A 26,774-nucleotide genomic window follows, 5' to 3' on the forward strand; every position below is an offset into this window, starting at 1 on the left:
GTGCTCTAATCTGCTGAGCCACCTCTCCAACCCCTTTACTTTATATTTTGTATTGTTTTGGGAGGGGAGGCTTTAGTGTCAGTGTTTGTTTGTTTGCTTGTTTTTGAGATAGGGTTTTAGTATGTAGCCTTGGGTAGCCTGGAACTCACTATGTAGACTAGGCTAGCATCTTGAGTGATGGGATTTGGCTCTGCCTTATGTTTTGGAAATATCTCTTGTTGAACCTGGAGCTCAAGCATCCTGTTTCAGGTAGTCTAGCTGAACTGAGAGCCCTGGAGATCCACATGTCTCTCTCCAAAACCATCCCATACTCAGCTGTTTTTACATAGATGCTGGGCATTCTGCTTGCCTCTGCCTCCCAAGAACTGGAGTTAAATGTGGTGTGTGTTAAAGGTGGTATGTGTGCCACCACCTTTTTGGGTTTTTGGGGGGAGGGTTAGGGGGGGTTGAGACAGTTTTTTTCTGTAAAACAGCTCTGGCTGTCCTGGAACTCACTCTGTAGATAAAGCTGGCCTTGAGCTCACAAAGATCTGACTGCTTCTGCCACCCAATTTTGGGGATTAAAGACAAGTACCACCATGCCTGGCTATAAAAGATTTATCTTATGTAAGTGGACGTTTTATCTATCTGCATACCACATTTGGTCATTGGATCCCATGGGACTACAGTAATAGATGGTTGTGAGCCATCAATTGGGTGCTGGGAACTGAACTCAGGACCTCTGAAAGAGCAGCCAGTGCTTTTAACTGTGGAGCCATGCCTCTAGCCCAGAGTTTTTTCTTTTTTTTTTTTTTTTTTTTTTTTTTTTTGGTTTTTCGAGACAGGGTTTCTCTTTATAGCTCTGGCTGTCCTGGAGCTCACTTTGTAGACCAGGCTAGCCTCGAACTCAGAAATCCGCCTGCCTCTGCCTCCCTAGTGCTGGGATTAAAGGCGTGCGCCACCACGCCCGGCTTTTTTTTTTTTTTAATTAATTTATTTATTTTTATTTTATTTATACACACGCTGTTGCTCTCTTCAGACATGCCAGAAGAGGGCACTGGATCCCATTACAGATGGTTGTGAGCCACCATGTGGTTGCTGGGAATTGAACTCAGGACCTCTGGAAGAGCAACCAGTGCTCTTAACAGCTGAGCCATCTCGCCAGCCCCAGAGTTTTTTCTTTAATAAGAGTTACACTCTGTTTCAAGATGTCTCCAGTAGCCAGGCATGGTAGTGCATGCCATTAATCTCAGCAGAGGGAGGTATAGCAGGTGAACCTCTGAAGCCCTGTGTCAGGGGGCAGCTGTGTGTGATTTCTCCAGTAAACCTGAGTGTCAAGTTATTTGTTGTATATGTCTTCTAACAGTTGCTCTCTTTACAGGTATCCTGCTTTAAATTCAGTGGCTGTTCAGTTCCTTTGCAGTGTTTAGGATTATCATGTTACGGCATGTTTTTACAGGTACATTGTTTAATGAAAGAATGAAAGGAATGGCTTTGAACTGTTAACAAATAGAGCATTTGGCATCCCTGTGTGAGTTATAGAAGGTATAATAATCTTAAAGCAAAGTAACAATGTTACACTTTGTTACGGGTCTGGTTGGTTTTGTAACTGGTGAGAAATGCCTAGCATTTATTTACTCTATCCAAGTGTACTAAAACTTTTTTTGTTTGCTTTCTGTGACCTGGGGATTGAACCTAGGTCCTTAGGGATACTAGGTAAGCAGTCTACCACTAAGCTGCAGCCCAAGCCCATAGCAGTTAAAGAGACAAAAGGTGGTACATATGTACATGGGGTTATAATTTTTTGATTTTTTTTATTTGCTTTTTTGAGTCACTATGTAGCTCTGGTTGTCTTGGAACTCATTTTGTAAACCGAGATGACCTTGAACTCAGAGATTTGCTACTCGAGTCCTAAGTGATGAGATTAAAGGCATTCACCACTACATCTAACTGTTTTATGAGCATTTTGAATTTAAATTTGTAGACTAGTTTTTTTGAAATGTGACTTTAGAAATCAATTTATTATTTCAAAATCTTCACTAATCTCTTACAGGTAAAATGATAAACAAATAAAAATGAAATGTATCATTTGTTAAGTCTTATATTATATGGCAGACACTGTTCTAAATTGTCTACGTGAATTACCTAATTTAAAATTTAGCACACACCTCAGGACTCCACCAGAGAGTCCTATGCTGTATCCCAGCTGCCAGCCACCGGCTCCCACGCACCCAAATTCTAGGACTTCCTACTAACACTCTTCCATGACAGATTTTTACTTTTTCTTATTTGTTTTGTACTTTCTATCTTTGGATTAAGTACTAAAATATGGATTCATGTATAATTCAAAAGGAACAAAAGATATAAAGTAAAAAGCCTCCCTCCCAGGCCTGTCTCCTGTCTACCAATTTCCTTTCACCAGTAATAATCACTGCTTAGCAATTTTCCTCATTCTAGAAGGAATAATGTTAAATTGTAGGGTACTGGGATTAAAGGTTGTTTGTTTGTTTGTTTTGACTTTTTTGTTATTATTGTTGTTGTTTTTCGAGACAGGGTTTCTCTGTGTAGCCCTGGCTGTCCTGGAACTCACTCTGTAGACCAGGCTGGTCTCGAACTCAGAAATCTGCCTGCCTCTGCCTCTTGAGTGCTGGGATTAAAGGTGTGTGCCACCACACCCGTCTGTTTTGACTTTTCTAGACAAGGTTTCTCTGTGTAGTCCTGGCTATCCTGGAACTTGCTCTTTAGATCAAGTTGGCCTCATACTCAGAGATCACCTACCTCTCTGCCTCCCAAGTGCTGGGCGCAACCATCGCCCCATTGCCCACCTGATTTTTTTTTTTTTTTAAATGTGTGGGTCTGGAGAGATGTCTCAGCAGTTAGAGGGACTGGCTACTCTTCCAGAGGACCCAGATTCAATTCCCAGCATGCCTATGCTGGCTCACAACCATCCCAACTCCAGTTGTAGGAGGTCTTTCAGCTCTCTTCTGACCTCTGTGGGTACCATGCACACACATGGTTCACATGCATGTATTATTTAAATGTATGTATGTATAAATATCAGAGGGACAATTTAGGAAGCCAGTGTTCCTTTTGCCTGTGGCTTAGGTTTTACCCCTTTACCTGCTGAGCAGTCTCACTGTCCCAGAAGATTATTTTTTTTATTTATTTTTTTTTTTAAAGATTTATTTATTTATTATATGTAAGTACACTGTAGCTGTCTTCAGACACACCAGAAGAGGGAGTCAGATCTTGTTACAGATGGTTGTGAGCCACCATGTGGTTGCTGGGATTTGAACTAAGGACCTTTGGAAGAGCAGTCGGGTGCTCTTACCTGCTGAGCCATCTCACCAGCCCGATTATTTTTTTTAAACCACTAAAACACAGTTAAACATTTTAAGTATTTATGTATGGGGCCAAGAATGGTGGCACACACCTTTAATCCCAATGCTCTGGAGGCAGAGGCAGAGGTCAGTCTCTTTAAATTAGAGGCTACCCTGGTTTACCTAATGACTTCTGAAGGCCAACCAGGGTTACATAGTGAGACCTTGTCTCATTTCTTAAAAACAAAGTCATAATCAAATACAGTTATCAGAGGGCTGGAGAGATGGCTCAGAGGTTTAGAGCACTGACTACTCTTTCAGAGGTCCTGAGTTCAAATCCCAGCAACCACATGGTGGCTCACATCTGTAATGGGGATCTGATGCCCTCTTCTGGTGTGTTTGAAAGATAGTACTCATATTCAAAAAATAATAAATCTTTAAAAAATACATTTATCATTTTAAAATGGGATCATTATCATTTATAAATAATATCAAAATGACAGGTATAAGAATCTTAGAAGTTCTTCTGTAAAACTAAGCTACAGAGGCTGAAAACATGGTGCAGGAAATAAGAGTACTTGCTGTGTGAGACTACATTCAAATCCCCAGCCCACAAGTACAAAGTTCCTATTGCCTTGGTGACCTGTGACCCCATCCATGGGGCTTACTGGCTGCCAGCATAGGCAAACACTGCAAGTTCTGAGTTTGATGAGGTAGTATCCCAGCGGTGTAAGGAGCATGTAGAAGAGGAAATCCAGCATCCTCCTGTGTGCGTAGCCTCCATGGTCATATACATTCTTACATACACATACACAGAAAGAAATTAATAATTGACTTAGTTTAGTTTAATTTAAATTTAAAAACTAAGTCATAGAACTGGGACTACAATCGCATTACTCAGGCTTAATGCAGGCAGATGTAGGGTTTGAGGCCACTCATAGTACAGTGGTGAGTTAGAAGGCTATAGAAATGGTTCTTCAGTTAAGAGTACTTGATGCTCTGGTAGAACACCAAAGTTTGGTTCCCAGCACCACATCAGGGCAGCTCAAAATTGCCTGTAGCTCCAACTCTTCTGGCTTCCCCAGTATCTACACTCATGTAGCATAACTTCACAGAGACACATAAACATAAATAGAAATAAAAGCATTTATAAAAAAAACTTAAAATTTGCTGGATGGTGGTGGTGCATACCTTTAATCCCAGCACTTGGGAGGCAGAGGAAAGTGGGTGTTTGAGTTCGAGGCCAGTCTAATCTACAGAGTAAGTACCAGGACAGCCAGAGCTACATAGAAAAACCCTGTCTTAAAAAACAAACAAACAAACAAACAAAAAGAGGGGCTGGAGAAATGGCTCAGCGGTTAAGAGTGCTGATTGCTCTTCCGAAGGTCGTGAGTTCGAATCCCAGCAACCACATCAGGGCTCACAAACATCCGTTAATGGGATCTGATGCCCTCTTCTGGGATGTCTGAAGACAGCTACAGTGTACTTACATATAATAGATAAATAAATCTAAAAAAAAAGAGAGAAAGAAAAAAAAAACTCTTAAAAGATACTTCCTTCTCAACCAAAAAGAAAGATTTTGAAGAATTTTTAGGTTGTAATTATGTAAATTTCTTGTGAATTTGAATAGCTCCAGAGAGGGTAATATCACCTCGGTCATAGGCTAAAAACAGCTTTTTATAATAAGAAGTAGTAGCGTATCCTTCCAATTTGTGTCTGAACTTGTACACCGTTTCTTCTATTTTCTTCAGACCTTAACAGCAGGTTGGGATGAACTTGAATGCCATCGTGTGTATAACTTCTTATGTGAGCTGACTAATCTCTCTCGAAAGATGCAGACAGTTGTCTGCAACAAACCAGGTAAAGACCTTCAGTTCAGAGATAATACTGTGTAGAGATGAAATGTGAAGAAGAAGTAGAGCCCAGCAGTGGTGGTGCATACCTTTAATCCCAGCACTCGGGAGGCAGAGGCAGGTGGATTTCTAAGTTCCAGGCCAGCCTGGTCTGCAAAGTGAGTTCCAGGACAGCCAGGGCTACACAGAGAAACCCTGTCTCGAAAAACCAAAAAAAAAAAAAAAAAAGAAGAAGAAGAGGTAGAGTTCAAAAGTATATGTAAGGCAAGTTGTGGAGGGGCTGGGCTGTACCTCAGCGAGTAGTGGGCTCTGTCTCCTGTGCCACCTGAACTGGGACACCTTGTGGGTGTGCTCTGCTTCCTATTGGTCGCTTCTCTGGAGAACCTTGACTGACACAGGAGGGATGGGGGGGGGGGGGAGCCCTAAATCCAAGATAATTCTTCTGAGGAAAGTGACTGGAATTTATAAACAAGAAACTCAATATTTGTAATGCTTATTTATTTTATAAATCCCAAAGCAAACAGAAAGCTGTAAAGCTTAGACTAGCCACTTGATTTGTATACTCTATTTGTTACTATATTTTCTTTTTTCTTTTTTTAAAGATTTATTTATTTATTATATGTAAGTACACTGTAGCTGTCTTCAGACACTCCAGAAGAGGGCGCCAGATCTCGTTACAGATGGTTGTGAGCCACCATGTGGTTGCTGGGATTTGAACTCTGGACCTTCGGAAGAGCAGTCGGGTGCTCTTACCCACTGAGCCATCTCACCAGCCCTTACTCTATTTTCTATTCAAACATTTCAGTATAAAAGAAGGTATAAATAAAAGAGCAGATTTAGTTATGTACTTGCTTCCTTGGAGTCTCATGTTTCTTCTTAGTATGTATATTAAAATAAAATCTGGGCTATATGAGATCCAGTCTCAAAAAACAAAAATTATGGGACTTGGCAGGTAAAGGTAGTTGAATCTCCCCAGAATCTGCGTGAGAGAGAGGAGAGAACTGGAGAACTGACTTCCATGGGGGTGCCCCGGCACACACACGCACATACACACACAGAGGATTTTAAAATGTAATAATTTTTTAACCATACATGTGATATACACACATAGATGCAGTCAAAATACCCATACACATAAATAAAAACAAATACAATTGAAAAATTATTAAGCTAAAATATAAATAAATCACATCACTTTTAGAATTTTATGGAAGAAAGTAGAGTACCGATTTAGTACAGCTATAGTGACGATGTATGTCTGCTCTCTCTTTATATTTATTTCCCTTTAAAACTAAAATCTGGCTGAAGATGCAGTTCAGCTGGCAAGAGTACCTGCCACCACATAAACTGGGTGCAGTGACAGACCTGTAATGTCAGTATTTAAGATGTGGAAGCAGGAGGATTTGAAGTTTAAGGTCAGCATTGACCACATAAGGAGTTCAAAGCCAGTTTGGGATATATAAGACCAAAATAAATAAATCTAAAACTATGTAAGATTCTGGTAAAATTGAGCATGGATTTTGATTTACCCATTATCCAGATTATTGAAGATAAAGTAAACACAAGAAGATAGTCAAACTATAAAGTTAGGGGCACCTTTCACTTCTTGGTGACTCCCTGTTTATGCACTCAGCTTATAATCTCTCTTTTAACCACAGTAGTTAATGCCTGGCTCTGATCACTATTCAGTATGTAACTTATCTTTCTTTAAAAAACGGCTTATAACTCTTTTTTCCTCATAGGAAGTGCTCGAAAACTAGAGTTAAGGGTTAGACTATTCTGTCGGAATGTCCTACTTGATCACTGGACACATCGAAGTGATTCTGCATTTTGGTTAACCCGAATTTTAAAGCCATGGCCAATGGTGAATCAGGCAAGATTGCTATATATTATCTTTGGACCAACATCTCCTCATGATGGTAAGCACCATTTTTTTTCAGGATGTGCGTTATATACCTGGCTAATTAACTTTTCTTTAGAGAGGCTTTTTAAAAACTTTACTGGTAGCAAGCATGATGGCACACACCTTTAGTCCCAGCACTTGCGAGGCAGAGGCAGGTGTATCTTCTTTTGAGTTCGAGGCCAGCCTGGTCTGCAGAGTGACAGCCAGGACAGCCAGGGCTACACAGAGAAACCCTGTCTCAAAAAAACAAAACAAAACAAAACAAAACAAAAAACAGCAAATAAACAATCCCATCACCACAACAAACAAACAAACAAAAACCCCAACCCATCATCACTGGTTGGTGCACACTTTTAATCTCAACACTCAGGAGATAGAGGTAGTAGAGCTCTGTGAGTTCAAGGCCAATCTTCGTATCTGTTTACTGCTCTAGAGGCAGTGGAACCTAGAAAAATGGAGCCTAAAAGCTAGGCAGATCCATACAATAGCCTCACACAATAGCCAACTTTATTCAGAGCATCAGACAATCTTTAACTCTGAGGTAAAGAAGAGTCACGTGAGTAAAGTGTCCAACCACAAGGACAAACTGCATGTGACAGAAATGGTTTTATATACAGGCAAGTAAACAATAACAATAGGCAGTGAAGTGTGTAATCAGAGGTGACTCTTACATGATTCACCTGGGAGGAGCATGAAAACACATTCTAGGAACAATTTTGTGTTTTTGAAGAAACTGAGGTCACAAGACTCTCATCATGTTTTTTGGATTTTTTTTTTTACAAGCACTCAGAATTCTCACCGGACTCCATTCTTAGACTACTGTATTCTGACATATATTGAATTCCAGACCAGTCAGAGATACCAGTAAGACTCTGCCTCAAAAATAAATACAGAACCAAACAGACAAATAAATGTACATTGATTGATTGGTTGATTGATTAATTGATTTATTGTGTGTGTGTACATGGTGTGTTTGAAGAGGTCCTAGGGCAATATGCAGGAATCACTTCTCCCTTTGTACTGTAGAGTTATGGGATGGACCTCGGGTCAGCAGGCTTGACAGCAAGCACCGTTACACCATTATCCACTGAGCAGACAGCAGCCCTAGGAAGACTTCTGTCTTTACTCAGCTTCATCACTGCTAGTGTTTAAAGTGTGCCTCATAATTTCAGAGACAAACTACATTAACTGATGCATATCCAAAGCTTCAAGACAGACGCTGTTCTGCTCTAGTACAGAACCAGATATGTTCCTGTCATCTCGTATTTACCTGAGTGCTGCTTTTCCATTTCAAACATTAATGTGATTCCAATCCATGTTTGCTGCTGTGGAGGATGGATGATGCTAAGAAACAAAACCGTAGCCTGCGTCGGCGCTTTACTTAGTTTTAGATTTTCAGATTCATAATTGGATTTTTTTGTTACCTAGGTTGTGCTTAGATTAGTGTTAAAAATTATCTTACATTTCTTTCTTCCACCTTTATCAGTGGATAACCAGTTTTAATGCACATTGTCTAGCAGCCAGGAATTTTATTTTGAAATTAAAATGTTGTGTATATGCCACAGAGAAGATTGGTGATAGATGATAGGTAGATAGATAGATAGATAGATAGATAGATAGATAGATAGATAGATAGATGACTGAGCGGCTCTAGTGCAATACAAATGTTTGAAAGATGCTAACCATGCTCCTTTCTAGGATGCTTGTGGATTTTACTTGACTTTAGTAAAATTATAGCAATTGATGTTACACTCGGTATCACAGGGTAATGTCATCTTTGAACTAAAAGTGCTGTGTGAAGCTGCGGATGGGTCAGTAGGTAATGTGCTTATTGTATGACCATGAAGATCTGACTTTGATCCCAGCCCAGGTCAGAAGTTGCATGTAGTGGGTTGTGCTTGTCATCCCAGCACTGACGGTGCAGCAATGAATGACTTCCCCATGGGGCTTCCAGCCATCTTCACCTGATCAGTGAGCCCCAGGCCTCAGTGACACACTCTATCTCAAAAATTAAAGAGGATGAGTCCTGCGGAATGACCCCTGGCTTCCACATGCACACATACTGACACATAAAAAGGATAAAATAGCCGGGCTTGGTGACACATGCCTTTAATCCCAGCACTTGGGAGACAGAGGCAGGTGGATTTCTGAGTTCCAGGTCAGCCTGGTCTACAGAGTGAGTTCCAGGATAGCCAGGACTACACAGAGAAACCCTGTCTCAAAAAACAAAACAAAACAAAAAAAAGGATAAAATAAATAATAAGTAGATAAAAGCACTATTCTTTTGTATGAAGCCAAGTTGTGACTTAATAAAGATTTGTTGATACAGAGGACTGGAGAGATGGCTCAGTGGTCAAGAGCACTGACTGCTCTTCCAGAAGACCTTGGTTTGTTTCCTAGAACCCACATGGTGGCCCACAATCACCTGTAACTCCCATCCCAGGGGATCCAATGCCCTCTTCTGAATTCTGTGGCACCAGGCATACATATGCTACACAGACATATATTCAGGGAAACATTCATACATATGTAATAATATAAACAAAATCTCTATAATCCTTAGTACCAAAAAAGTTAAATAAAAAAGATATGTTAATATATAGAGAAGTAACTCTGCGCCCACTCCAGCTCCCAAATAAAGTCACGGAGACCTTATATTTATTATAAGCTTTATTTGGCACGATAGCTGGGCAGATACTTATATAGTGTAACCTTATTATAACCTGTATATGGTTTCCCAGCCAGCTGCCCCATTACTTGCTAACTTAGTCTTTCCTGGCTGCTCCTGCTCCATGGGTGTCCTTATGGCAACTGCCCTGGCGACCTTCTCATGGTAAATCTCTTGTGATGAATCTCCCTATTTCTCTCTGGTCCCTACCAGAGACCCTCTCAGGGATCAGAAATCCCACCTTCCTCCTCTAATGGACTGGCTTAGCTGATCAGATCTTTATTAATCAGTCAGAGGTGATGGAAAACAATTTTTATACAACATTACATCCAGACTGCAACCAGATCTCTGGGCACAGTACTCAGTATCTGAGTACACAGTACATAAAACCATCTCCTTTTATCTCTCCCTTTTAGTACAAAAAAGGCTTTTTCTCTTATATTAATAAAATATGTACAATAAGAATAGTTATGAAGCTGGGCGTGGTGGCGCACGCCTTTAATCCCAGCACTCGGGAGGCAGAGGCAGGCAGATTTCTGAGTTCGAGGCCAGCCTGGTCTACGAAGTGAGTTCCAGGACAGCCAGGGCTATACAGAGAAACCCTGTCTCGAAAAACCAAAAAAAAAAAAAAAAAAAAAAGAATAGTTATGAAAGCCGGGTGTGGTGGCGCACGCCTTTAATCTCAGCACTTGGGAGGCAGAGGCAGGCGGATTTTTGAGTTCGAGACCAGCCTGTCTACAAAGTGAGTTCCAGGACAGCCAGGGCTACACAGAGAAACCCTGTCTCGAAAAACCAAAAAAAAAAAAAAAAAGAATAGTTATGAAAACTCTCAGGTAAGAATTGCATTCACAATGTCCAGCCCATTTGTATTTGGCAACCCTGGAGAAAGCACTCTACCATATATCCTCTCTTGGTGAGTTCAGAGTTCTCTACTTAATTTTCTATCATAACTTGCACGTATCAACCTATGAATATCCTTTTAGACTTTAAAACATACTTTTTTTTAATGTTAAGCAACTTAAGCTTAATTCTGAGTCTATAACTGTAACTAGTCTTCAACCCCATCAGAATCCTGAGAAGGATAAGTATTACCTGAGTAAACAGAAAGTGCAGAGCAAGCAGCTTCCAAAACTGTAGACACGACAGAGACAGTTGGTTGCTTACAGTTATCCAAGATTCCTTTGCGATGTTGGAGCATCGTCTTCAGCCGTCTGGCCCAGGATATGACAGACTTTTCTGTGAAGAAGGAATTATGAAGGACTTGCTTGCCTTGTCCTTACAAAGCTTAGCAGTAGACTACGTCTGTGTCCTGCTTGTCCGTAGCTTATGAAGGTTCTTTGATGCTCACTGTCTTAGTTAGGGTTTTACTGCTGTGAACAGACACCATGACTAAGGCAAGTCTTATAAAGGACAACATTTAATTGGGGCTGGCTTTCAGGGTCAGAGGTTCAGCCCATCATCATGAAGGAGGAAGCACGGCAGCATCTAGGCAGGCATGGTGCAGGCAGAGCTGAGAGTTCTACATCTTCATCTGAAAGCTCTAGTAGAAGACTGCTTCCAGGCAGCTAGGACAAACCCCTCGCCCACAGTGACACACCTACTCTAACAAGACCACTCCTACTCCAACAGGGCCACATCCTCTAATAGTGCCACTCCCTGTACCAAGAGTATACGAACCATCACATTCATCATCATCATCTTCTTCGAAGTGGAATGGGGTGCTACTAAGAGCTGAGATGTCTCATTGTCTAAAAAGCCTTTTATTAATAAAACATCTTAAAATGCCATATTTTGTACATCTCTGAAATTTTTGAAGACGATCTATCTCTGAACTGAACAGGAAAACATTGTTACTAGCTATTTACTATCCGTTCAACCTAGGAAACATATTTCTGTAATTAACTATTCTAGTACCAAACATAAACATAAGTTATGACTAACTACTAACTTGCTTTTAGTTATTCTAAACAGTTTGTAATAGCAGCTTTCAAAAGGACTAGAACATCACATTGCATTTTTAAATAAGTTGCAAAGGTACAATACCTTACACAAGAGTTGAAACATGCGGGCGGGCGGTGGTGGCGCACGCCTTTAATCCCAGCACTTGGGAGGCAGAAGCAGGCAGATTTCTGAGTTCGAGGCCAGCCTGGTCTACAAAGTGAGTTCCAGGACAACCAGGGCTATACAGAAAAACCCTGTCTCGAAAAAAAAAAAAAAAAAAGAGTTGAAACATACATACAGTATGTTATAGTAAAAAGTACCTTAAACTTCTATCATATACAAAATTCATACTAATGTAAAATATTTAGTTTGTTGGTGTTCTTTAGTTTAAAAGTAGATTTAATAATCTACCCTTTTAGCCTATCATGCCTATATCACCCCTTTTTTTCTTCTTATCTCTTTTCACTCTTTTCCCCACTAATACTAGATAGGAGAGAAAAAAGAATAGAGGAAAGAAAAAGAGAGAAATCCCTGAATCTAACTTCTTTTATTTTATATCGTCCCTGACCAAGACCATTAATAACTTGTGACTGACCCTCCTAAAATGATAACAGACATTCATCATCCATTGAATGACCAAAAGCCACTTATCCCATTGTTGGGAATGTAGAATCATCTTCTTAAAATTGCTTCCTACTGTCTGGGGATGACCTCTCTTTGAGAGGCCCTAAAAATTGGGATATTGGTCAGTCACTCTTAAGAAATCTAGCTGCAAATAAATAAATAAATAAATAAATAAATAAATAAATAAATAAGCAGCCTGGTCTACAGAGTGAGTTCCAGGACAGCCAGAGCTACACAGATAAACACTGTCTTGAAAGAAAGAAAGAAAGAAAGAAAGAAAGAAAGAAAGAAAGAAAGAAAGAAAGAAAGAAAGAAAGAAAGAAAAGAAAAGAGAGGAGAAGAAGAAGAAGAAGAAGAAGAAGAAGAAGAAGAAGAAGAAGAAGAAGAAGAAGAAGAAGAAGAAGAAGAAGAAGAAGAAGAAGAAGAAGAAAGGGAAGGAAGGAAGGAAGGAAGGAAGGAAGGAAGGAAGGAAGGAAGGAAGGAAGGAAGGAAGAAATCTAGCTGTAACATTTGTTGTCCAGTCACTGTGTGATATAAAAGTGCAACTGAAGAACTGACTGGAACAGCCTGAGAGGCTGGGTAGCTGGGGTCAGCTGCTTTGAAGCTGTCCTAGAAGCAAGTTTTGATGAAACAGTAGCTGAGGCAGTCTGAGGTTGGATCAGCATGATGCTGGAATAAATACATCTCAGTGTCTCCGCATTCTTTTCAGCATCCTTAAGGGTGAATCTTGCTGCTTTAACTTTACTGGTGTTTGGTTCTTTTTCTTTGTGAACATATAAATTTTCAAAGATACTGTACATGTCTGCATTAACACATGCATGGACTGTGCACTATGCACAGATCAGCTAAAGGTGATTCTTTGCCTTTTTGTTTGAGCAGGTAAGGCATCTGTCTTTCTGTATCAGTTAGTTTGGACTCTGTAACCAAGCTGTAATATAAATGTTTATCCTTGTCATTTGAAAGGGTGGCATGATAAGTCCTGAGGACTCTGTAGCCAACAAGATTTATTGGCTGTGCATACTCCCTTTCATGTCTCAGCCAGTCTCAGTGCTGTTCCCATGCATAGGATTGTATAATCCTTTTCATTCTAAACAATTCCTGAAGTCTTTATCATAAAACCATCTGTTTGATTATATTCTACCCTTTGTCTCAATCCAGGGCAGGTGATTTGGCAGGAGATGATAGAAGGACCTACAGATGAATCCAGTCTGAAAGGTTTGGCTAATGCCATTAAGTTACTGTATGACACAGGTGCCAAAGGCTGGACAGCAGATGATGTCATCAGTCTTGTAGATGAACTATCAGGTAAAATATGTACTTACTAATATGGAATAATAGAAAGTTGTTATTAGAATATAACCATAAAGGCATACAGACAATTCTCTAGGTAACAAAGAATGTTTTAGAAATTACTAATTGTAGGACTGGAGAGATAGCTCGGTGGCTAAGAGCACTGTCTGTTCTTCCAGAGGACTGAGGTTCAATTCCTAGCACCCACATGGCAGCTCACAACTGTCTGATATCTGACACCCACACACAGACAAGAATGTAGACAAAATTAAATGATTATTAAAAGCAAGTCACTATTTCCTCAATATGTAGTTTTAAATTTGTTTTATTTACTGCTCCAAAACATTTCTAGTTTGTTTTGTTTGTTTGTTTGTTTGTTTTGGTGTATGTTTGTATTTGGAGTATGTAAATTCTGTAGTGTAAGAATGTGTTTATCTTACTTTCCTTAGTTTTAAATTAAATTTGTTCTTTGACAATTCATGCATTTATATAATGCATTCTGATTACTCCTGTGTTTCACCCTTCCATAGCTCCCTCCCACTCCCTTAAACTGCCCCCTCCTCCCTATAAGATTTTCTTTCCATTGTGTCTTTTTGTTTTGGGACCCTCTAAGTTTAGTCAGGGCTGTATACATGAGCATGGGTATGGAACTGTCCCTTGGAGCCTAATGGACTCACAGCAGGTACACAACTGGAACAATGGCTCCCTCCCCACAGCACCCATCAGCAGCTGCCAGTTCCCTAGGAGGAAGTTCTATGCCCAGTTTTATTGATATGTATTATTAGATCACTTTATGGCTCAATGAGTTTGCTCACCTTCGTTTTACAGGTGCACACCCTTCTAGATTATATAAAAAGAAAGCCCTCGGCTGAGGAACAGGAGAGAGTGAAACAGTTACTTTAGACTCTGAAGTTTGCAGGGCTTTATTCCTATATGATGCCACACTGCCTCCTGATGTGTGTGAAGAACTTTGACTAAATAAATAGCACAATGGTTAAAGCACCATGGCGTGGAGGTGATCGATGTCTCTGGTTGAATGCTTAATTGAAAAACTAAAACATGCTAGGCATGGTGGCCGTGCCTTAAATCCCAGCACTCAGGAGGCAGAGGCAGGCAGATCTCTAAGGCCAGCCTGGTCTACAGAGTGAGTTCAAGAACAGCCAGGGCTACACAAATCCTGTTTTAAAAAAAGGAAAACCCTAAAACATTATTTCTGAGTCTTTCTCTTTTCACTAATTACATTTCCAATAAACTAATATAATATTGAATGTGTTTAAAGATGTCTACTGTAGCAATTATATAATCTCTCATTAAATAACTGTTCTCCCTCTAATAAAAGTGGTTCCCCGGGAGTGGCTTCTGGAGAATAATGCACGCCTCCTAATCCTGAGCGGGAACAACATTTGCTTCACTTTCATGGCCAGTAAAGCTGTAAATGGACGAGCCGTTGAACTGGCAAGACTTGTAGTCTTTTTGGCTTTGGTAAGTAAAAACTTTTTCTCTAGCGAGTTATTTAGCATACCACTTTATCCAAAGCCCCAGCTCTCTCTCTCTCTCCTCTCTCTCTCTCTCTCTCTCTCTCTCTCTCTCTCTCTCTCTCACACACACACACACACACACACACGGGGTGGGGGGGCACACTACCAGGGACTGAAATATACAGAACATATTATAGAAAAAGTAAGTATTAAAGTACATACTTTATTTGTTTGCCTTTGATTTTTGAGACAGGGTTTCATGCAACCCAGACTGGCCCCAAATTCAATATGTAGCTAAGGTGGCCTTGAATTTTCTGAGTGCTGGGATTATAGGCATGAGCCATCACACTCCAAGTTATTCACTTACTGAGCATTTATGACTCAGTGGAGTGCCCTAAGAAATAAACTATGCTATATCACAAGCCTGCCCTATGTAATAAGCTATGCTATATCAACCCTGCCTTATGTAATAAACTATGCTATATCACAATCCTGCCTTATGTGATAAACTGTGCTGCATCATAAAGCCGTCATTGTCACTGCCACTGTGAAGCTCTACTGCTTTCTTCACATGGAGACTGATAGCAGTGCTTTGTGCATGTGAATCAGGTGTGTGAGAAGGAGTTGTACTGCATGGACTGGACAGTTAGAATGATGCAAAAAGTCTGCAAAGTCTTCAGCACTGCAGCAGAGAGGAAGAGCTTCCTGCAGAGCATAGCAAATGCTTTTGCCTGTGTCACAATGGAAATGCTGCAGCCTGTTATGTCAGGTAAGTTAGCATGTAGATGGTGCACAGGAGTGAGATCCTATTGGGGGGTGGATTTTGGTTTTTGCTTTTGTTTTTGTTTTTGTTTTTGTTTTTGAGATAGGGTCTCTTTCTCATTATGTAGTCCTGGTTGCCCTGGGACTCTGTGTAGAGACCAGAATAGCCTTGAACTCATGGATCTCTACTGACTGCCTCTGCTTTCCAAATGCTGAGACTAAAGGCATGCACCACCACTGTAGGCCTAATTGATAGATATTAACTTAGTTTGGTGGCTATCACAATTTATACTATTTGGGAGGTTTTGTTTGTTATTTTAAGCCTTTTTTGGAACTCATGGAGATCCACCTGCCTCTATCTTCCCAGTGCTCTGATTAAGGGCGTGCATGACTAATTTTTAAACATTTTTTAAAATTCTTGTAATTTTTATTTTATTTTATTTTGTCTGTGCACCATGTGCATGCCTGACACACAGAGGCCAGAAGAGGGTATTATAGATGGTTGTGAGCCACCATGCGGGTGCTGAGAACAGAGCCAGGATCCTCTGGAGAAGAGCATTGTGAGTCTCCTAACCATGCACTCTTCACTATCCCTGTCTCATAGGTGAGGAAAAGGAAGCACAGATATAACTTGACTTACCCAAGGTCATAAAGTTGAGAGATACTGAAGTGTAGACCAGGGTCCTCTCCCGTGTTTTCTCTCTAGTCTAATTTCATGGCTTTAGTGGTTAATGTCTGGTTTAGTAAAAAAAAATTACCGACAAAAATTTTTGTTTAAATATTATTATGGACATTTAGAACATCTTATGTTCCTGAGCTGTGTGTTAAAATGTTTAACTTTCCCCTTTCCCTGCTGTCTGTCCTCGTGTATGTATCACAGGAGATCGCGATGATGATGACAGAGGCTTCCTGAATTTGTTCCATCTTCTCCATGCTCAGGCGAACTTCCATAAGGAGGTGCTGTATCTGACCATGAATGCTATCTCTTCCTAAGTCAGGCATTCAGGGGAGTGATGCTTTTTCACTTCCAAGGATAGCACCTATGGGACTCTTGAGAATCTAATTAACCAGAAACTCAGTTGCACAAGACTTTACCTGTAACTGTTTCACTCTGATTATTACAAAATAGCAGGCAAACCCAAGAATATATTGCAACTTTTCTGGAAAACAAGTTCTGGCTCTCCAGGTCTTGGTAAATGTAACATCAAACCAAATCAGAGTGTTAACTGTCCAAGAATCGGCAGCCCGCTCACCCTATCTATATGGCTCTTTGAAGCAAGAGCTAACTCTGCCTTTTTAAGAGCAGATCCACATTCAGTGGCTAGTGCTCTCTGTTCGTTTTGCTTACTTTGAGCAGATACAGCCCACATGTTCTCTAAGGATTTGTAATACTATCTTTTAGAATGTCCATTATGTAAGTCACATTCTTTACCACTTCTTAGCATATGGCTACAAAACAATCTTATATTTCATTTATATGAACTAATAGAAAAATTCAAAATAAGTATGTATAGATAATGTACATGTATATTTATGTATGTATAGACACATGTTCATATATTTCCTGCAAGACAATCATCCAAAGGCCTGCAAATGGAGGAAGATGTGTGTGAACTGCAGTTTTCAGATAATGGAATCATCTTGTAACTCCCCCGGGGATTAGAGCAGAAAAAGAAAAACATAATAGAAGTAAGCAGCTCTCCTGCTGCCAGAACAATCTTTACAAGTCACTTCTCTTCTTGTAAGACATTCCTCCCAGCCCCAGAAAGTGGGGCTGATGACAGTCTGTAGAATATCCAAAGAGAGAGGGGACAGGGCAGGAGGAGAGAGAGAGTTTGTGGATCCCCAGAAACTCTAGGCCCATATAGTCGACCAACCACCTACCTTCACCTCCACTTATGTCAAAGTGGCTATAATGCAGGGAGGGGCCTCCTGTAGCTTCTCTTCCTCTTCTCCACTCAAACCCAGGGCTTTGTGCAGCTAAGCAAGGACTTTGCCACTGAGTTTCCCCAACCCACACTCACCTTCCCACTGGATTCTCAGAAGCTGACCTTCTTTCTTTTCCTCGACATACTGGGAGATCAGGAAATCACCTTCAGCAGGGGGATAAAGGAAATCCATGAATTTTAACAAAAGGCTCAGTGAACATTTGATAGTACTGAGGACAGTGAAAATTGTGGAGAAATAAAAATTGTGATATCAGGATTTTATTGTCTCAATAGCAGAAGCACGCTTAATATGGGAGGATCAAAATTGCCTTTTTGTTGTCTAAGTATAATTTTACTAGTGGGAAGATTTGGGGGGTTTTTCCTCCAGAGTTTATTTGAAGATTTAGGGAGGGAAACATTCTTGCTTTTGTTCCTCATTTAATTTTCTTCTGTTCAGCTGAAGAATTGATCTGTAACCAACAGCCTGGGCAGCCTGCAGTAACAGAGAGTGGTAGAGTACATAGTAACACCTCAGGGTGGTTCATTTTTTCTCTATCTCCGATAGTCCCATACCTACTTTGGAAAGATAACTAAATTTACTTATCAAAACACTAGTGATTTCAAGTTGACATTTTCTTGGAAAGAAAGGGAGAAAAAAAGGGAATGTTACTGGGAACAGTATTTTAAAGATTATACTTATTATTTTCACTTACTATTTATTTTAGGTTTCTTGAATTACAGTTTCTCTACATATCCCTGGCTATCTTGAAACACTATGCAGACCAAGTTGGCTTTGAACTCACAGAGATCTACCTGCTTCTACCTCCTGAGTGCTGGGATTAAAATTGTGTGCCACCACATCTAGGTCTAAAGATCTTGATAAGTAGATAATTTCATTCTAGGAGGCTAAGAGTACTACAGGCTGCTCTTACAGAGAACCCAGTTCAGTCTCTAGTACCCTCGTGGCAACTTAACACCATCTGTAACTCCAGTGCCCTCTTCTGGCCTGTACAGGCATTTTATACACTGTGTACATCCATTCACTCATCCATATACATAGAATAAATATAAACCTTTTTAAAGAGAAAGAAATGGATCAGTATGAAGTTTGCTTTGAATAATGTAAGTCTCCACAATTCAGATAACTTACCAAAGAAGCATGTTTTAATTAAGACAATTTATTGTCTGTACTGGGAATTGAACTCAGAGCCTCACACCTGCTAGATAACTACTCCACTACTGAGCTATCATTCTGATCATTTAAATTTTCTTTTATTGGGATTTGACTCTTTGCACCTTTGTTGACATAATTCATTGCTATGAATTATTTTAAATTCATGTGATTTTGTTAATCTTGGTTACTTTCCCCACTTCTGGGCTTAAATCTGAAAGAAAATTAAGCCATGAATACAGTAATGGTCTTTCTTCTTCCTGAGACAGGGTTTTTCTGTGTAGCCCTGGCTGTCCTAGAACTTGCTCTGTAGACCAGGCTGACCTTGAACTCATGAGATTCACCTGCTTTTGCCTCCCAAGTACTGGGACTAAAGGTGTGTGCCACAATGTCTGGCTCCTTTTTTCTGTCTCTAAAACTAAATTGGCAAATTCTTCATCTAACTATTAATAGATAAAGTAAATTTGGGAACAAATCTGAAATTTCCACAATTCAGTGATCTAGTTATTGATTTTGCTAAGTACATTTGTCATAAAAAAAATAAAGTGATTTTGAGTTTTAAAGAGAGACATTAAGGGGCTGAAGGGCTGGAGAGATGGCTCAGTGGTTAAGAGCACTGGGTCCTGAGTTCAATTCCCATTCAATTCCTAGCAACCACATGATAGTTCGCAACCATCTGCAATGGTATCCATTGCCTTCTTCTGGTCTGTCAGAAGACAGCTACAGTGTACTCACATACATAAAATAAATAAATCTTTAAAAAGAAAGAGAGAGAGCCGGGAGTGGTGGCGCACGCCTTTAGTCCCAGCACTCGGGAGGCAGAGGCAGGCAGATTTCTGAGTTCGAGGCCAGCCTGGTCTACAAAGTGAGTGCCAGGACAGCCAGGGCTACACAGAGAAACCCTGTCTCAAAAAACCAAAAAAAAAAAAAAAAAAAAAGAACTATATAAAAAAAGAAAGAGAGAAAGACATTAACTTGAAAAAGTCATTTGTATAGCAACTGCTTGAGTAACAGGCAGTCTAATCACACACACTCACACACACAAACATACAAAGTGGAACTTTTGAAAATGAGTAGACTGTCGGGGCAGTGGTGGCACACTTTTTGAAAATGAGTAGACTGTCAGGGCAGTGGTGGCGCATGCCATTAATCCCAGCACTTGGGAGACAGAGGCAGGCAAATTTTTGAGTTTGAGGCCAGCCTGGTCTACAGAGTGAGTTCCAGGACAAACCCTGCCTTGGAAAAAAGGAAAGAGAGAGAGAGAGAGAGAGAGAATGAATATGAATGAATGAATATGAATGAGTAGACTGAAATGCTAGAACTGGCTAGACTGGAGTTAACTAGAATAGCCACAAAAACAGGGTAAGCTTTCCAATAAACATAATTTCTCCTGTCTTTTTCCAAATCATCTCAAGTCACTGTGATCACTGGAGACCCAGGCTCCCAGAATGTCTTTTCCTCTGTGTGTGGATCTCCTTTTACTAGAAGGGAAAGCCAATGACATCACCGCACTGCTGTTATTGTTATTTCTGTACACACAGCATGCCATGTTGCCACTCATTTTAGGAACTGAAGTTTATATCTTGTGATAACTATGTTAACTGTGAAATGATGCACTTGTAGCACACAGTTGTGGTGATGCCGTCTGTCCTCTCAGTCCCTAAGTGGTGGCCTGTGTGTTTCAGTGGCGGCAAAGTTCAGCACTGTTCATCCCCCACCTGCTTAGAAGTTCCTTATCCTGTGCGCCTGGTCGGCTCTGTTTACACTCCTAGGTCTTTGTTAATAACAGTTTATTGCTAGGGTAACTGTTCACCTTTGCAGAACAGAGCAAGCAGGAGGTGCCCAGTAGAAGGTGTAATGACAGAACCAGTTCATGTCTGAAAAGTAAACACTACCCTCTGTGTGTGGTTAGCTTCAAGGTCAGCATCCTCCTGGGAATAGTACTCAGTCACATGATTGCAGATTTGTACATGCCTTTGACAGCCTCTGTGCTTACTGGAAACTGCATTAGCACCCCACTAGCTGTGGGCAGTGTTATCTCAAACGCGTTGTGTTGTGCTAAACATCTTTGAAAACTAATATTGTATTTGTTCAACTTTAATATCTTATTCATTCTAATAAAATTAAGTTTAATCTGGAAATATTTCTTTTTTTTTTTTTTTTTTTTTGGTTTTTCGAGACAGGGTTTCTCTTTATAGCCCTGGGCTGTCCAGGAACTCACTTTGTAGACCAGGCTGGCCTCAAACTCAGAAATCCGCCTGCCTCTGCCTCCCGAGTGCAGTTTCTTGTTCCATTCATTGAACTTCTGCAGTGTACTTATATTTATTTAAGCTGTGTGATGGTTTGTATATTCTTGTACCAGGGAGTGGCGCCATTTGGAGGTGTGGCCCTGTTGGAATATAGGTATGACCTGGTTGGAGTAGGTGTGTCACTGTGGGTGTGGGCTTAATACTCTCACCCTAGGTGCCTGGAAGTCAGTCTTCCACTAGCAGCCTTTGGATGAAGATATAGAATTCTCAGCTCCTCCTGCACCATGCCTGCCTGGATACTGCCATGCTCCCACCTTGATGGTAATGGGCTGAACCTCTGAACCTGTAAGCCAGCCCCAATTAAATGTTGTTTTTATAAGTCTTGCCATGGTCATGGTGCCTGTTCACAGCAGTAAAACCCTAACTACGACAAACTTATTTTTTTTCTCTTTTTTTAAGACTGGGCCTCACAGCCGGGCATGGTGGCACATGCCTTTAATCCCAGCACTTGGGAGGCAGAGGCAGGGGAATTAATGAGTTCGAGGCCAGTCTGGTCTACAGAGTGAGTTCCAGGACAGCCAGGGCTACACAGAGAAACCCTGTCTCGAAAAACCAAAAAAGGGCTGGTGAGATGGCTCAGTGGGTAAGAGCACCCGACTGCTCTTCCGAAGGTCCAGAGTTCAAATCCCAGCAACCACATGGTGGCTCACAACCATCTGTAACGAGATCTGGTGCCCTCTTCTGAAGTGTCTGAAGACAGCTACAGTGTACTTACATATAATAAATAAATAAATCTTAAAAAAAAAAAAAAAAAAAGACAGGGCCTCACTACCTAGGATGGCCTAGAACTCACTATGTAGAGTGGACTGTCCTCAAACTCACAGAGATCTCTCTGCTTCCTGAGTACTGGAATGAAAGGCTTGAGCCACCATGCCTGGCTAAGCGATCAAACCCTACAGTGACTTTTAAAAATGAGTTGTCAGAGCTGGTTGCATGCCTATAATGCCAGCACTTGGGAAGGCTGCCATTAATTTGAAGCCAACTTATCTTACATATCAAGTTCCAGGCCAGTCGGAACTGCATGCACAGCAAGACCTTGTCTCAAACAAGACAAAAGCGAGCATTTGTTTTCAAACACTGGAAATGGGGAACTGAAGCCAGCACCTTGCACATGCTAGGTAAGCCCTGTACCACTGAGTTGTGTCCCAGGTCTTTGTTTCTGTTCTGGTGATGAGGAAGGAACTTAGGGCCTCAAGCATGCTACACACACACTCCACTACTAAGCTACACTGCAGGCTCCAGGGAATTGTCTTAATATAAACAGTGTTGCAGACAGTTTTAATATATCAATCTTATCCTTAACGGTGTAGCATATAAACATTAACTGAATTAACTAGTAACTACTCATACATTGAACAGTGATCTGTAAGTAGAGCAACACTGTACAAGGTTCTCTTTGATTCAAAGAGAAAGCCCCCAAGCATGACTCCAGATGCTGCTAAAATAGATGTTATAATTATCAGTTTAACACCAGTTCCAAATCCCTAAGGAAACAAATGTTACTGTTATTACCAGCAACTTCCCAATGTCGTGATTCCAGTGTCTCCCTCCCTCCCTTTCTCCTTCATGGAGGGAGCAGATACAACCCAGAGTATTGTCCAAGATAGGTAAGTTATCCTTATGTGTTCATAGCTGGCATGGTGGTACAAACTTTTAATCCCAGCACTTGGGAGGCAGAGACAGGTGGATCCCTGAGTTCAAGGCCAGCCTCTTCTATGAAGTGAGTTCCAGGACAGGTAAGGATCCACAGAGAAATCCTGTCTTAAAAAGCCAAGAGTGAGAGAAAGAGGAGAGAGAGGAGGTAGTGGCTCTCAACCTTACAAAACCCAAGTCTGATAGAGCAAGGAATAGAAGTTTCCACCTTTCCATTTTAAGGAAAATATTATTTGTAATTTTAAATTTAAATGATAAGAAATTTTACACTTTGAATAATGCTAAATTTAAACCATTTTGAAAAGCAAGGTCTTTTTTTCCTGAAAAATTTGTTTTTTGTTTTTTGGGTTTTTTTAATTAGGTATTTTCCTCATTTACATTTCCAATGCTATCCCAAAAGTCCCCCATACCCTCCCCCTCATGCCCCTACCCACCCACTCCCACTTTTTGGCCCTGGCGTTCCCCTGTTTTGTTTTGTTTTTTATTTTTTTTATTTTTTTTGAGACAGGGTTTCTCTGTATAGCCCTGGCTGTCCTGGAACTCACTCTGTAGACCAGGCTGGCCTCAAACTCAGAAATCCACCTGCCTCTGCCTCCCGAGTGCTGGGATTAAAGGCGTGCGCCACCACGCCCGGCTACCTTTTTTTTTTTTTTTAATGGTTTTTTGAGACAGGGTTTCTCTGTATAGCCCTGACTATCCTGGAACTCACTTTGTAGACCAGGCTGGCCTCAAACTCAGAAATCCACCTGCCTCTGCCTCCCGAGTGCTGGGATTAAAGGCATGTACCACCACCACCTGGCCTTTTCCTGAAATTTAATAGATTTTATTTTTTCAGCCCCATTTCAAGATTAAACTTCCAGTCTGTGTCCACACACTGAGAAAAATACAGCTGGGCGTGGTGGCGCACGCCTTTAATCCCAACACTTGGGGGGCAGAGGCAGGTGGATTTCTGAGTTTGAGGCCAGCCGGGTGTACAGAGTGAGTTCCAGGACAGCCAGGGCTACACAGAGAAACCCTGTCTTGAAAAAAACCAAAAAAAAAAAAAAAAAAAAAGAAAGAAAAAGAAAAATATGCTGACTTTGCAGCGTTTTGCTCCTCTCCTTAACATACTCAAACTGTATCCTCAGTGATTTTCCTAAAATAAATGATATCACTTCTATAATTTCATCAAAAATATTAGCATAGTGATTCATAGCATTCTGTCATCTTAATTTTTGCAGCATAGTTTAGAGTTATTTAGATACATTTTATTACACTGGCATAAGCCAAATATAAGCTCCATTTTACATGATGGTACTGTAACGGAGATGTGTGGCATGAATACAAAACTTTACACAAATAAAGTTTTTAATATTTTATTGTGCTTGAGAATCCCAATTTACATGTAGTTTAAATATAAAATAAAACATTTTCTAGCTAGACATAGTAGCTCATGCCTGTAATTCCAGTACTTGGGAGACAGAGGCAAGAGCATTGCCATATGTTCAAGGCCAGCCTATGGTAGGTACATAGTTGTCTTAGGGTTTCATTGCTGTGAAGAGACACCATGACCATGGCAACTCTTAGAAGGGCAAACACTTCATTGGGGCTGGCTGACAGTCCGTTATCATCATGGCAGGACGCGTAGCGGTGTGTAGGCCGACATGGTTGCGGTCTTGATCCGAAGACAGCTAGGAGAGACGTCTCTTGCACACTGGGCAAAGCTTGAACACTAGGAACCCACAAAGCCTACCTACACAGTGACACAATTCCTCCAACAAGGACACACTTCCTAATAGTGTCACTCCCTGTGGGCCAAGCATCCAAACACGAGTCTAAGGGGGGCCAAACCTATTTAAATCAACACAACAGTGGATTCCAGGCCAGCTAGAATTAAAAAAAAAATTTTTTTTTCTCTATTTGAGTGGCTGACTTAACCCAGAAGCTTGAGACCCACTTGAGCATCACTCAGAGACTATCTAAAAAAGATGCTGTTGGGGGGGGGGGGGGAAGATGTTGGAGATGGCTCATCAGTTAAAATGATGTCATATATATATGAGACATTGTTTTTTAAAGATCTATGTATTTTTATATGAGTACACTGTAGCTGTCTTCGGACACACCAGAAGAAGGCATCAGATCCCATTACAGATGGTTGTGAGCCACCATGTGGTTGCTGGGAATTGAACTCAGGACCTCTGGAAGAGCAATCAGTGCTCTTAACCGCTGAGCCATCTCTCCAGCCCCTAAACAATGGCTACTCTTGCAGAGGACCAAGTTCAATTCCTATGCCCATCTGGCAGCTCACAATCGGCTGTCAGAAGTCTAGGAGAGTCTACTTTCTCCCGGCCTCTGCTCCATTGGCTCCAGGCACATGTGTGGTGCACAAGCAATCATGCTGGCAAAACACCCATATACATATACATCGAATAATAATAAAAAAATTTAAAGCAAATACATTCACCAAACTAAACAATACTAACACTGGAGAGGTTGAAACAGAAAGATGGCAAGCTGAGACCAGTCTCAGGTAAAGTGAGGCTCTGTCCTGAGAAATCAAAAACAACACAACACAACACGACAGAAAACCTACTGTTATTTCTGGATGTGTTATTGCCAGGGTGTGTGTTGCACAAAACAACAGTTCTCCAAAGTTTATTTCTTAAAACTACAGAGACATGGCCGGGCGTGGTGGCGTTGCACGCCTTTGATCCCAGCACTCAGGAGACAGAGGCAGGCGGATTTCTGAGTTCAAGGCCAGCCTGGTCCAGAAAAGCCAGGGCTACACAGAGAAACTGTGTCTCGAAAAACCAAAAACAAAAAAATCCTACAGAGACATAAAGGTGCCTGTGCCCGAAGACCTATTTAATCCTCTGAATCCAAATGTAATGTAAGGAGAAAACAGATTCCTCACAAGTTGTCCTCTGACCTCCATATACTGTGGCACACACACACACACACACACACACACAAAATGTTTTTTTAAACTATGATATTTTATAAGTTACATTTTTTTAAGGCCAGTCTAGGCCTGGAGAGATGGTTCAATGGTTAAGAGTACTACTGCTATTGCAGGGGACCCAGGTTCAGTCAGTTCCCAGCACCCACAGGGAGGCTCACAGGCAGCTGGATTCCTGTTCTAGGGGATCTGACATACTCTTCTGATCTTCCTGGGTTCCTGCAGTTCCTGATACATAAACATACACTCAGGCTTGCAACACTTAAATACAAGATACAATTTTTAAAAATGAAAGGATAATTTGTCTGCTCTTACGTTGTGCCCAGGTCTAGAGGCATATGTACCTTCTCTGAGGTTAGCTCTTTGCCCTTTCATGGGCTTACTGACAAGTTGTTTCCATTTTATACGGATATAGACTGAAGAGCTTCGGTTTCATAGAACTTCAGAGTGAAACTTGATTAGAGAGACTTTACCTTAAAGATTTAATCACCATAATTAACTCTGTACTTTGCATCCCTTCAAACTTTGGTAGTTGCTTAGGTAAGGATACAGAACTGCTATCTTGGTAGAAAATTGTAGTTTGGACCAGGCAGAGAGCTTCAGGCTTGTAATCCCAGCTCTGTGGGAGTGGAGGCTGTTAGGATTTCAGGTTTGAGGCCAGCCTGGGCTGCATAAGAGCACTTTCCTCTGAAGGAGGGAAGGAAGGAGGGAGGAGAGGAAGGAAGGAAGGGAGGGAGGAAGGAAGGGAGGAAGGGAGGGAGGGAGGGAGGGAGAGAGGAAGGAAGGAAGGGAGGGAGGAAGGGAGGGAGGGAGGAAGGAAGGAAGGAAGGAAGGAAGGAAGGAAGGAAGGAAGGAAAGAAGGAAGGAAGGGAGGGAGGGAGGAAGGAAGGAAGGAAGGAAGGAACGAACTGGAGTTTGAAATAATAAGATTATGCTAGGGGCTGGAGAGATGGCTCA

The 26,774-nt window shown here is 41.0% G+C and overlaps 1 protein-coding gene across 2 annotated transcripts in view; it reads left to right on the top strand.

The window, feature by feature from the left end:
- Positions 1 to 19,762, top strand: part of Fbxo47 (F-box protein 47) — a 34,326-nt gene extending 14,564 nt beyond the window's left edge. For both annotated transcript variants that reach the window (XM_085829585.1, XM_021177729.3), the window contains 7 exons: positions 1,361 to 1,438; positions 5,051 to 5,159; positions 6,895 to 7,071; positions 13,447 to 13,593; positions 14,918 to 15,060; positions 15,666 to 15,825; positions 16,699 to 19,762. In XM_085829585.1, the coding sequence (XP_085685711.1) occupies positions 1,427 to 1,438; positions 5,051 to 5,159; positions 6,895 to 7,071; positions 13,447 to 13,593; positions 14,918 to 15,060; positions 15,666 to 15,825; positions 16,699 to 16,811 (861 nt within the window). In that variant the 5' untranslated portion in view covers positions 1,361 to 1,426 and the 3' untranslated portion in view covers positions 16,812 to 19,762. The remainder of the gene's footprint in view (positions 1 to 1,360; positions 1,439 to 5,050; positions 5,160 to 6,894; positions 7,072 to 13,446; positions 13,594 to 14,917; positions 15,061 to 15,665; positions 15,826 to 16,698) is intronic.
- Positions 19,763 to 26,774: the final 7,012 nt, after the last annotated feature.

The sequence above is a fragment of the Mus caroli genome, unplaced genomic scaffold, assembly GCF_978045245.1.
Source record: "Mus caroli unplaced genomic scaffold, Mus_caroli_1 scaffold_13, whole genome shotgun sequence".
Taxonomy (NCBI): Eukaryota; Metazoa; Chordata; class Mammalia; order Rodentia; family Muridae; genus Mus; species Mus caroli.